The sequence below is a fragment of the Schistocerca americana genome, chromosome 5 (genome assembly GCF_021461395.2).
Source record: "Schistocerca americana isolate TAMUIC-IGC-003095 chromosome 5, iqSchAmer2.1, whole genome shotgun sequence".
NCBI lineage: Eukaryota > Metazoa > Arthropoda > Insecta > Orthoptera > Acrididae > Schistocerca > Schistocerca americana.
In genome coordinates, this window is record NC_060123.1 from 582,780,760 (window position 1) to 582,794,502 (window position 13,743).

The following is a 13,743-nucleotide window of genomic DNA, read 5'->3' on the forward strand; positions in this document are numbered from 1 at the left end:
CTTTACGTGTCATATACATTTCCCACTCCACAGCGAAACACAACAGTCGAAGATTGTCCCCATGGGCACTTAATAGGATATACGTTTAAATATATACAATTACGTATAAAACTCATCCAGTACATACACACAAATGTTTATAATGAGCTAATTTCCTGAGAGCTGTATTTGAAATATAATACCGTGATCGTATTGTGGCTTCTTATACTAGCTTCTTTTCCATTGGTGGTAAAAAATCGTTTTGCGTTGGAAAGAAACTCATTGCTAAGCGTAGCACCGGGGGACATTACGCTGTTTTTATGTAACACTTGTTCTAGCCTAGATAATGGCACAATTTTCGAGAAAGAGAGTGTATAAAAATCATTAAGCATTCCGTATCCGTATGGCGCAACTCAGTGATGATTAGCTACCGAAGAGCTACTAAACTACAGGGACGATTCATGTGTTTCACCAGCTGTTTTTTTTTTTCAAATTATCCCAGGCGTTCCGTAGAGGGTTTACACTGGGTGATGTGGAGCGTCGGTTGAATTGTAACAGGATGTCAGACTGATAAACAAGAGGCCGACATGATCATAAGAACAAACATAGACAAGAAAATTGTATACAGCAGAGATCACCAACGGAGAATTGAAAATCTACGTGTAAGAAATACACGTCTTACAGACTAGCAGCTTGCCTAAGCTCAGCAGAAATCCCCGTGTTCAGGCCACGCTTGTCTCTTTCTGCCCCGACTGTAAAACACATAAACTATCTACCTTGCATGTACTGCCTGGTTTAGTTCTACATTAAACTTCAGACATGTATTGGTTAATCGTTAATCTCAGAATACGGCGTAGCACATGGAATTACATCTCCCTTTCTTTCAGTGCGAGCTCTGATTTCCCTCGTTTTATTATGATTATCGTTTTTTTCCTATTGGCGTCAACAAAATATTTTACGATATGGAAAAGAAAGATGGTGAGTGAAATTTCATTACAAGATCCCGCCGCAAGCAGAAGTGCCATTATTTTTAACGATGTTCACCCCAAATACTGTATCATGACACACTCTCCCCTATTTCTCGATAACACGAAAACGTGCTGCACTTCTTTGAACTTTCTACATGTGCTCCGTTAATCCCATTTGGTAATGATCCCACACCGCGCACCAGTACTCCAAAAGAGGATGGGCAAGCTTAGTGTAGGCAGTCTCTTTAGTAGATCCGTTGCATCTTCTGAGTATTCTGCCAATAAAACCGAGCCCTAGGTGTGCCTTCCCCACAACATTTCCTTTGTGTTCTTCCCAACTTAGTAGGTTTTTTTAATTGTAAATCGTAGTTATTTAGTTTAATTTACGGATTTTAGATTTGATTTATAGTTTAACTGAAATTTAACAATTGCCAATTTTTGCACGATTCAGATACTTTTTTAAATCACTCTATAATTTGTTTTGATCTTGTGGTGACTTTACTAGACGATAAACAACAGCATCATCTACTAGCAACCTTAGCCGGCTGCTCAGATTGTCACCTAAATCGTTTATATAGATAAGGAACAGAAGAGGGCCTATAAAAATAACTTGTGGAACACCAGAAATCATTTCCGTTTTACTCGATGATTCTCCGTCAATTACTACGTACCACGACTTTTCTGTTAGGAAATCACGAATCCAGTTCCAAACTTAGACGATATTCCACAAGCATGCCATTCGATTATTTGCCGCTTGTGAGGTATAGTGTGAAAAGCCTTCCGGAAAATCAGAAATACGAAATCAATTTGAAATCCCTTGTCGAGAGCGCTGAACATTCTGTGTGACTAAAGAGTGAGTTTTGTTTCACAAGAAGGATGTTTTCTAAATCCTTGTCGACTGTGCGTCAATAGACCGTTCTCTTCGAAGTAATTCATAATGTTCGAACACAAGAAATGTTCCAAAACTCTGCTGCATACCGACGTTAAAGATACGGGTTTATAGTTTAGTAGATTTGCTTTGATTAAATATTGGATTGACCTGTGCAACTTTCCAATCCTTGGGTAAAAATCTTTCGTCGAGCGAGCGGTTGTATACGATTGTTATGTATGGAGCTGTTGCATCAGAATACTCTGAAAGTAACCTAATTGGTATACAGTCTACACCGAAAGACTTGTTCACTATTTCGAGGATATCTACTTTTAATTTACTCATGTTGGCAGCTATTCTTTATTCGAATTCTGGAACATTCACTTCTCTGAGGAAGGAATTTTGGAAGGCTGTGTTTAGTAAATCTGCTCTAGAGCACTATCATTTATAGTACTTCCATTGCTGTCGAGCAGAGAAGTCACTGATTGTGTCTTGCCGCTAGCAGAATTTGCATACCACGGGAATCTCTGGATTTTCGGTCAGATTCCGACACAAAGTTTCGTTGTGGAATCTATTCTAAGGATCTCCAAATGAGGTCCGCGCTAGATTTCGAGCTTCTGTAACCGGTCGCCAATCTTACAGATTTTGATTTCATTTACGTTTGGCATGCTTGTTTTGTTGTTTCTGCAATTGTGTTCTAACGTGTTTTGTGTACCAGGGGGGAAGGGAAGGGGGCGGGGGGGGGGGGGAGTTAGTTCCGTGGCTTGTTAACGCATTTAATATAAATCGCTCAATTGCTGCAATATTATTTCTTTGAATTCAGGCCACATCTCCTCTAAACTTACATTGTTCACTTGGAGTGGAGATTGTCTCTCAGAAAAGCATGAAGCGAATTTCGCCCTGCTTTTTTAGTAGGTCTATTTTTCGTTTATTTTTGGTTGATTTGAGAGTTATAGTATTTAGTCTTCCTAATCTCTGTAACGGTTTGTGTGCTCGTTGTTAGCTCAGGATTATTTGTTGCTAAGAGGTCAAGTGTGTTTTTGCAACCGTTTGCTGTTCGACCGGGCTCATTAATAAGTTGCGCGAAATAATTTCCAGAGAATGCATTTAACGTAATTTCCGATGTTGTTTCGTGCACAACTCCAGATATAAACATGTACTATCGTCAACATTTCCAGAATAAATTGAAGTCACCACCTACTATAATTGTATGAGTCGGGTACGTGTCTGAAATTAGACTCAATGTTTCTTTGAATCTTTCAGTGATTGTATCATCTGAGTTGGGAAGTCGGTAAAAGGATCTATTAATTATTTTATTCCTGTTCCAAGAACAACCTCTGTTCATACTAACTCACAAGCACTATCTATCTCAATGTTGCTTCAAAATAAACTAGTTATAACAGCAACAAACACGCCACCGCATACTATAGTTATCCAATCGTTTCTGAACACCATTTGATCTTTCACAAAAATTTTGGCTAAAGTTATCTCCGACATTAGGCAGATTTCAGTTCCTATAACGATTTGGGCTTTATTTTGATCTTTTCTCAAAACAGCTACTACAATTTACATCTGTTATATCAATGGTTCCTTGTTTGACGTTCTTCCTACGTTCGACCTATACCGTTTCAGACTGAACCCTTTTCGTGTTTCCCCCACACCCTCTATCTTAAAAAAACTCTCAGTGTTTGCCATACAGACCCGATACCCGAGTAGCCTCCTCCAGTGTATAATGATTTGTGACCTATTTAGTGCAACCCGAAATCCCACCACCCTACGGCGCAAGTTGAGGAATCTGAAGCCTACATGGACGCAGATCCGTCTGAGCTGCAAATGGTGATCTCTGCTTTCATCTCACAAGCAAGACTGACAGTGTTTACCATTTCTCATTTATTGGTTAGTCGTTAATCTCAGGATACGGTGTAGCACATGGAATTCTGTCTCTCTTTCTCTTACATTCACTGGCCTTGATCTTTCCAAGTCAGCACATACATAGGATTAGGTTATTATACTCTACGAATTTTAGAAAAATGTTTTGAATAAAGTTTGGATTGGAAAATGAGACAGTCTATCTTTCTTTAATATTCAGCCCTGACGTTGGTTTTCAGCAGTACGCTTTCCCCTCTCCTGCATGCCTTCCTCTATGTTTCCGCGTACGTATTGCATCCCACATGATTTCTTGAATGTGTGACATTCTTTTTCGTCCCCGGAGATTCTTCTCCTCAATAGCTTCTTCTGCTATAGTTCCAATGATGAAATTGTGTCGTGAAATGTGTTCTACGTGTTGGTCTCATCTTATTTAGACGAGTCTCCACAGAAATCTGGTTCCCTGTACCCTTCTCAGCGCATCTTCGTTGGTAACATTGTCTTTCCAACTCATGATCACCCTTATATAGCATCAAATCTGCAGGGCTTTCAGCCGCCTCCTCTCTTGTTTTCCTATTGCCCCAGTTTCGCATTGTAGAGGGCCATGCTGTAAACAAATGCTTTCATGACACGTTTCCTTATTTTCAGCAGATATTCTTGCTGGCGAGTAAGTTGCTCCTCAAATTAAATTTAATTTCGGCGTGCTGTGTTCTGCCTACAATTTCATTCTGGCTTCTACTATCCCTTGTTAGCCTGCATCCGAAATACGTAAACTCGTCTACCACTTCTAGCTCTCCTCCGGTTCGTACTCATTTTCAGCACTGCATAGCATTGCTGTTGCCTTTTGCTTCTTGATTCTCATACCGGAATGATCGCAGAAAATCCTTTCCATTGTGCTGAGAACCTTAATTGGAGATGAGAAACGGCAAAAAGAATAAACTGAATAACCTCTGCGTCGCTGATTTTGATAGGATGTGAAATATGGCGAAAGGCCAATGGATGGAAGCTAAAGTGAGTGTCTTCCAGCTGGTGTAAAGTTTAGGCGCTTGTATAACATAAAAAAGCTTTGAGATCTTCTGGAACCACCCAAAAAGAGAGTCACATCATCTCATAGCGCATTCGCCAACGTTAATTGTTGAGGAATGTGTTTCCGGTCATTACTGCCTCACGTAAAAACAAATACCGTTTGCTTTGTGCTCCAACGCGTCAAAGCTGACACAAAGTATCGAGTAGTTGGCGCATGACGATATTGTTACGTATAAAGTGACTAATGTGTTGTCCAATAATTTTGCTCGGTCAAACTGTACACTGATGATGCAGAACATTGTCACCTCCTGGGTAATAGCGTGTGTTTTTAAGTTTTGCAACATTAAAAAGTTGCCCCTTAACGTGCCATGTATTCGGAAAGTCATTGATAGATTTCCGGAGGTACGTGGCACCAAATATCCACGCACAGGTCACGCAGTTTCCATAAATTACTGGCCGCTGACGTGTGATAGTCGATGTGGTCCGGTACCGTTCCAGGTGTATTCTGTCGGGTGCATATTAGGCGTACTTTTCATCCAAGACCAACGTGAGTTCACTGTCATGTTCCTCAAACCACTCGATGAAAAATCTTGGCTGTCAGAAACATCTGACGGTTTACTCAGCTTTAAGACACCAGTGCCATCGGGTAGCCGGCCGATGTGGCCGTGCGGATGTAGGCGCTTCAGTGTGGAACCGCTTGACCGCTACGGTCGCGGGTTCGAATTCTGCCTCGGACATGGATGTGTGTGATGTCCTTAGGTTAGTTAGGTTTAAGTAGTTCTAAGTTATAGGCGACTGATGACCTCAGAAGTTAAGTCGCATTGTGCTCAGAGCCATTTGAACCATTTGAACCATCGGGTAAGAGATCAAGCATGAACAGACTCATTTGGTCAAACTTATACTCTAAGACAAAAGAAAGACGCTTTAGGAAGGTATTATCCATATGGGACGGAAATCGACAGATATGACGTTTGGGTACGGACAACAAATGATTGCAGTTTCAGAAAAATTGGAAAAATCGTTCAAGAAAAAGGGCTTCACAAACTAAGCAACTCAGTAACGAGCTGGACCACCTCTGGCCCTTATACAAGCAGTCATTTGGTCTTGTACTGATTCACAGAGTTTCTGGATAATCTCCTGTGGGATACTGTACCAAGTTCTGTCCAACTGTCGCATTTCAGCTTCAAAATACCAAGCTGGTTCGAGGGCACTGCCCTTCATGCTCCAAACGTCCTTAATTTCGGCCAAGGTAGACAAGCGCGAAGACAACCAGTGGAAACTTTCACCATGGGCGGGCGGGGCATTATCTTGCTGCAGTGTAAGCCTATGATGGCTTTCCATTTAGGGGCATAGAACATCGTCGACATACCTCTGTGGCGAAATGGAGGCCACAGACCTCAACCAAAGAGTTCCTGCTGTGTAAAGAAATGGCACTCCAAACCACCACTCCTGGTTGCTGCGCGTATGGCTGGCGACAATCAGGACGGTATCCCACCACCGTATGGGGCGTCTCCAGACACGTATTCGGCCTGGAATCTCGATTACTGGAGTAGAATTGTCTTCAGTGATGATTCCCGCTTCAACTGAGCCCCGATGGCCAGCAAAGACGCTCTCGGTGGAAAGTCTTCCGACTACGCTACTCGTTGCCACGGTCCTATCTCGATGATACCGTGTCAGGTGCAGTTATAACTGACGATGTTGCCCAGTCAACATCGGAGAGACTGGGGACGTCTGCTGCGGGGCGTCATGTTCAATAACGTGCTCTGAGCAGCGTGTTCCGAAATACTTACTTCTCTACCACCACCACGGATCGCCGTCTGTCTAACGTTACTGCAGTTTCTGCAATTTATCTAAAATTTACGTGAAAGTTGAGGTAAAATTAGAACCTGTAATTCACCAAGAGGCGCAATGGTTAAAAGAAAGGACTGGTGCTCGAAAGGAGTGGAGCTTACCTGCCCATGCGGCCAACCATATTTATCCTTCGAGTAGTTCTTCTAAATCGCTCGAGGAAAATATAAGGGTTGTTCCTTTGAGAAGAAAACTGCCGACTTGCCGCCTCTCTTTTTTTTAAACCGGATATGTGTAACATCTTCGATGAAACGCAGAAAAGAGATATGATTAGGATTTAAGGCATCTCTTCAAGAAGAAGATTTAAGTGATTAATATAGGAATATACTGCAACCTCACAGGTATGGCCTCAATAGAGAATAGGTTAGACTAATTACAGAGGCAGTTAAACGTTTTTCCCGTTCTCAGTACACGAAAGGAACGCCATACTCAGTACACGAAAGGAACGAAATTAATCCCTAATAACAGTTACAATCAAAAGTTCTCTCTTCCATACACATCACAGTGATTTGCAGAGCAGAAATGTAGGTGCAGCTGTAGATTTAGGCACGTAGCCAATGGGACGTTTTTCTTTCCATTCCCAAAAGGCGTCATGTACTTCCGTTGGTTGTTGATTTTTGTAACAGCTGACGGAAATAAAACACAATTTCCGACATATATCTGCACGCTATGAGGCATCAGGCACTGAAAAACTTTCTTCTTTCCTTTTTGAGATACGCTGTCTATATTTTCCGTCGAGTTTGGTGGATGCCTGAAAATACCGCTACAGAACAGATCTCCGTAACCGCTGCCGACTATTATCGATAATTTGGACTAAATTAACATAGACTACGTTCCATGAATACTGCTGCCCTTCCATACTCTTTCGCTGAATTGTACCCCATCCTCAAGGAAACTGCACTCCTCTTTCGCCGGTACGAGATCTACAACAGATTATCATATAATAATCAGCAGCTTAAGAATCTATACGAGTAATCATGTCCATTCGATATACCGTCATTTTTAGCCAGCGACCATCTCAATAACAAGGCACCATTCCTCACTGAGCCGAAAAGAACAAAGCGAGTCGAGGTTTGCATTTACAGTTCGGGAAACTCATTTGGAAAAAGCAGAGATCTTGCACGTAAATCGAATGCAGAGGAAATCTTCGGCTTAATCAGCGAATTTCTTTTAGCAGCTAGCTCACGACTAGAAAATCGGACGTTTTCCATATCGTTACGATGTCGAAAAACAAGGCAGCTACCAGTACCGTGGGACTTCTGTCGGAGCCTGTCCGAACTAATTTTGTGACATTGCATAGAGTATTTATTGCTTCACCGAAACTATATTGCGTTACGCAATCGTGATTTTCCATACGCCTCGTAAAGGTTTTCACCAGAATGGAATGATTTGCTACAGAGCTTTGTAATCTTCTAAGGAGACATGTCACCTGTTGTTCATCACGCAGCACTCGTTACGTAAGCTGATAAATAGGGACGTACGATATGGTCCATTTAAAACTGGCCATTAAAATTTTATTAACGTGATCACCCCGGCAACCAAAGAAAATTATTTGTTGTGGAACAGACCTCGCCTACAATTTCTGCGTGTTTTTGCAGGTGGGCTGGGTGAAGGCAGACACGAAAGCCATCCAGGCGATCCACGACCACGTGATCACGCACAACCCGCGTGTATCTGTCTCGCACGACGACCACTCAACGTGGAACCTGCACCTCCGCAACGTGCAAGAGGAAGATCGCGGCCAGTACATGTGTCAAGTCAACACTGACCCCATGAAGAGTCAGGTGAGTGCAATAGGAGATCCGCAGTCTCTACCAACGCCAAGTCGAAATCAACCTCATGAAGAGTCAGGTAAGTGCAGGGAGAGGGCTACTGCTCATACATGCGTCGACACTAGCCGCACGAGGGTATATGCGTCAACACTGGCTGCACGACGAGTCAGGTAAGGGCAGAGAGTGCGCTTTGTGCAGTATCACAAGTTATGACGACATCAGCATCGTAAAGAGTCTACCACAGATAGTCCATGAGTCAACAATGACCGCATTAGGGTATCAGGCAATAACAAAGGGAGGACTGTGAGAGTCGTAAAATGTAGGACTGATCGGCACCAACCTCATCAAGAGTCAGACGAGTGCAAGAGGAGTATTGCAGGTAGTAAATGTGCCAAGTCAACTGTACAGAGTCAGGTGAGTACAGGGAATGGACCATTACCAGCGCAAGTTTCAACACTCACCCCATGTGAGCTACAGCAGGAAGGCTGTCAGTGTTGAATGTACCAAAGCTACCAAAATCTCATCAAGACTAAACTGAGTGTTATTGGAGGTGCGTTATGAGTACATGTGGCAAGGCAACGTGAACATCGTGTAGGACTAGGTAAGTACAGCGAAAGGACTGCAGCCAGTATGTGCCAACACTGCCCTGTGAAGATTCAGGTGATTTCACACAGAGGACAGTGACCAGCAAATAAGCAACGACCCCATGAAAAACAATTTTATTGCATGGGGAGGATCATGTTTTGAGCACATGCCATGTCACCACTAACAGAACGAAGAGCCATGCAAATGCAGGGGACTATGGCTAGCACATGCACCTCTACGACGCCGATATTATAGAGTATCAAGTTTACATGTCTGTTTAGTTACATGCCAGAGATACAATGTGGCAAGTTACAGCGATCACACAAACATATCACAGGAGCAATATATTTCTATGTGAACTATTATCAATCAGCTTTTCTCCCTACTGCTGAGTCATCCCCCTGCCTTTACTCGGATGAGGTGTTGGTTTGCAGCAGTTGATAGTTCCACAGCCAGCAGTATCAGAGCTCTACACTTAACGAACAAAAAATTAAGACATTAATTAAATACTTCCGACAAAATTAGTCTTTTACGATTACTGTGTTAAGCAATATAGTTAACAAGATTTACGTTACAATGCTGAGGTGATAGTACGAGTATATGAGGCTAGAGAGGAATGAAGGTGATTTTGATAAGTGATTGTCGATTCTGTGGTGAGGCATTGCATAAGGAACTTCGAAAACTTAAGAGAACCGATGTATGCAACTAAAAATATGGTTACGTGTGTAGGAACAATTTTCTGGGTGTCTAGTGCAGAGAGATGGATGTCACGAAGGGTTTTCGAAAAAGGATAGAGAGTGGATAATTTATGTATGGATTGGTTCAAATGGCTCTGAGCACTATGGGACTTAACATCTATGGTCATCAGTCCCCTAGAACTTAGAACTACTTAAACCTAACTAACCTAAGGACAGCACACAACACCCAGTCATCACGAGGCAGAGAAAATCCCTGACCCCGCCGGGAGTCGAACCCTGGAACCCGGGCGTGGGAAGCGAGAACGTTACCACACGACCACGAGCTGCCGACAATTATGGATTCCTAGACGTCAATACAGTAAATGTGTGTCCCATCCGATTCTTCACGAATCCTCATAAAAGTCTGCGAAGGAGGTTTCAGAGGAAGGGGGAGGGGGTCTTCACCTAAGTGAATTGAACATCATGCTTTCTGACTTATATTTAAAACACTGACATATTTTTGTCTAACCCACTATCTAAATATCTAAGAATGTATATTAGTCGGCAGGCTTTCCAGAAATCTGAGTCCTTAGGTCTCGTCATTTTCCTCTTCAGACTTCTTCACTGCTCTACGTATCGGGCGCTCTGCGGAGTTCATCTTCAGGGTTCCCCTGATGAACATACATCGCCCAAAAGTGTGTGTGTTCAGCCATACAGGGACAGCAGTTTAATCCCAAAGACGATCGCAACAGAGGGATGAAAAGGCAGACGTTAAAGATGTTTGAAGAGGAATTTTACCCTTAATCTAACTAGGTGTTCCATGCCTCCGTTACACATTTCATTGAGGTGTTGTGAAGGTCTTACAGTATTCTAGACAGAAGAAACTGTCGACGCAGCCTACATGTTTAAAGAGGTTATTTGCAGGTACTGTATCTTTACGAGCAGTGCAAAGAACAGAATTGCTATGGATAATAGGTTTGTAGTGAGCGCATTGTGGAAAACATAGTGTGGTGGGAAGTGCGGAAACGTAACAATCATAGGAGAGGTACTGATGAGAAAGCTCTCGTAGTATATATTAATACAAAAGTTTCAGTGGTTCAACTAGGATATGTTCTGAGTGTGAAGAAACAAGCAATCTTGGTTGCACTATCCAATTTTTTTATTATTTTCCGATGACTCGTTTCACCTTCATTTAGGCATCTTCGGATTGTCTGATATTTGGTAGCGATCGGTACATGGGATACCGCGCATAAAATATCCTAGCAGGTAAATGCCCCTTTCAAAGAGGGTGTCCTAATTACGTCATGTGGCGCAGTCCATTGCAAACCAACAGGATCAAGCCTTCAATAAACTTTACATCATAAACATGCAGGAGATGTAGTGCGTAGTCTGGCTGCACTCAAGTGATGTATAAATACTGATTGCTGTACCAACCCCGGAATGAACTGGAAAATGCTCATGTTCTGTATTACTGACCAATGAGCACGTGCAGTGTGCCCGACTCCTTCCTCATTCCGTACAGAGGGATACATGCACGGTGCACTGCTCTAGGAAAAGTATAATAAAGAATCAACTGCAGTGAGTGTTTCGATCACATAGATACAAATGGTAAGTTTCCAGTGGCGCTTGCATTTTTCCAAGCATTCTGTTTTACCTACCGAGGTGCTCCTTGAAAAATATATTACATTTGTGAGGTTGGCTGTCCGTGTATTACATAACAATTTTTAATGTTATCAAGGCTTTTTGTCTATAAATAGGAAAAATCAAAAAGCTCGATAAATTTCTCCTGAGTTCGAGGCAATGAACAATAGGCCAGAAGCTGTGGTGTTTTAAATTAATTTTTAATGTACTCTAATCCCCAGGAATTTTCACTCTCTTTTGGATGCCAAAGGTGGCGTTATATTGTGTTCAGATATCTGTGTAGGACCTTCCTAACATGTTTTATTATATTCGCAAGCATGAACGAGAAATCTGCTTCCCGTTTAGAAGTTTTATTGTACGGTTACACGGTAGCGGAATAACATGTTTATACTTTGAGAAACGGTTGTGGAATACAGATTATCAGTTAGTTTTAAGTAAAAGAATTCCTTCGACCTCGTACTGACTCCCTTGATCCTTTCCCTTACTTGCCAAAGTTACTGAAGTTACTTATGAATCAGGGAGAGGAACCAAATGACATATTAAACATCATTATCGAAACTATGAAACAATATATGAAATCTTCTATAGTATAGCGCAGGGAAGACTATAAGCAGGATATCCATACAACAACATATCTGTGCTACGCACAGAAGGAAGCTAAAGGAAACCGTTGATGACTGCTACAGGCTTCTGGGATCATAGCTTCCAGCCGTAATGGAAGTAACTATCAGGCTTCCGCTTGCAGGGATTCAAGTGTTCTCACGAAAATACTTCAGTAGCACAATAACAGTTGTGCTTTTGTTTATGATCTGTTTTTGAAACATTTTTCTGCTCCTACAGCCTGTAATTGGTAATTAAACAGTAATGAAGGGCTACCATATAGAGTGAAAGTTTTCTCCGATAACTCTCCTCCTTAGGAGAAAGAGCTTGGTAAACGTCTTTATGCGTGAAATCGGCACTGGTGTTCGACATTTTGCAACCACTTGGGAGCATCAGAAACTCCTGATGAAAATACAAGAAAAGGGATCGAAAAGTACGGTTATTAATTTAGAGGAGTCTGATCAATCACAATATTCTACTTTCAATATCTTCATATTGTTTTCATCGTGTTTCAGATGTTCAGTAATAGTTACGCGGCAATGAAGAGGCTGGTCAACATAGATAGAATTTAATCAAATGAAACTATATGGTTCCAGAAACCTTTTCAAGTCCCAAAGTTCTGTGATGCATGTGAGCAGACTGGAGCGATGAACGAAAATTTATACCAAGGCCAGTATTCGAAACTAGGTCTCCGGCTCATTAGGTAGATGTGCTAAACACTGTGCGACCATGGCACGATGGTTTTGCACAACTGCATAGACTACCCCAGCACGTCTCCGTCCTGAATCTCAATTTACATTCATCTATCAGCCCACTTTGTATTCCCCCTAAACACCGCAGTGGCTCACCATCTGTATCAGTTGTGGAAAGCAATCGTGTCAGGATGGCGTGGTGGTGATTAGTACATTTGCCTAGTGAGCAGGAGATCTTTGTTCGAATTACCGGCCTTGATACAAATTTTCATTCCTCGCTTCCGTGTGCATGTATACATCATAGAGAGTATTGCTACATCGACTAGCACCCACACATGTTTACGAGGCCACTGCCACTGCTTCAAGAGGGAATCACGTGTGGAATGGACAGAACTACTGGCTGTCTAAGGACGACCATCATCACTGCAAAGTTAATTCTCTGCATTATAATCACTTTTATCGTTTGGCTCTATACATTTCTTCCATACACAGTCTTGCTGTTACTTAGGACTTTCGTACCAGCGATATTTGGACTGTTTTCGTTAGCTCACAGCGATTATGACTTTCCACGCTCTTAGCGTAAGTAGCAGAATCAAATTTCCGTTGAACTACGAGGTTCTTACTTTGATGTACCTCATTCCCACGTTGTTCGAAAGTATGGGCTTTGGACTTCGTCGCAGCTCTGCAGGGCATTAGTGCTTAGCTCGCTATGGAGAGCGTTTGTTTATCTGCATAGGCATTGAAATTTTCCCAAACACACTGCATGCAGTAATATTATATCATGATAGAGCTGATTATATGTGACTACAGCTTCTACAAAATAAGTCTGCTTGCATGGATAATCTAGAGTATTCTTCTGTTCTCTTGTTTGGTGCCCTTGCAGGTAAGCAAAAAACAGAAAGCGAACGATTTTCACCCACATGAAAAGTAAGAGACTCGTTAAGGGAATGAAACGGAAATACTTGGGATACTTGTGATACTTCGTTCTCGCGCCAGTCTATTGGGTAAGTTTAGAGAATCTGTATTCGAGGAAGGCTACACCACGCGAACTGTTCAGCTGTCATGGCAGCTGATCTAGCAAGATATCGCGACAGTAAGGTAAGTGGAACTACGGCCAATAGAAAATGATACAAAAGCCTCTAATATTGGTATTAAGTAACCTCTGTGACGTACAAAGTATATACACGGGTGGTCACTAAAATAGCAACACCACGAAGAAGA

The 13,743-nt window shown here is 42.1% G+C and overlaps 1 protein-coding gene across 1 annotated transcript in view; it reads left to right on the forward strand.

Annotated features, from left to right (window-relative positions):
- Positions 1–13,743, forward strand: part of LOC124616552 (lachesin-like) — a 508,659-nt gene that overhangs the window by 355,612 nt on the left and 139,304 nt on the right. The window contains exon 3 of the mRNA XM_047144870.1: positions 8,154–8,339. Coding sequence (XP_047000826.1) covers positions 8,154–8,339 — 186 coding nt within the window. The remainder of the gene's footprint in view (positions 1–8,153; positions 8,340–13,743) is intronic.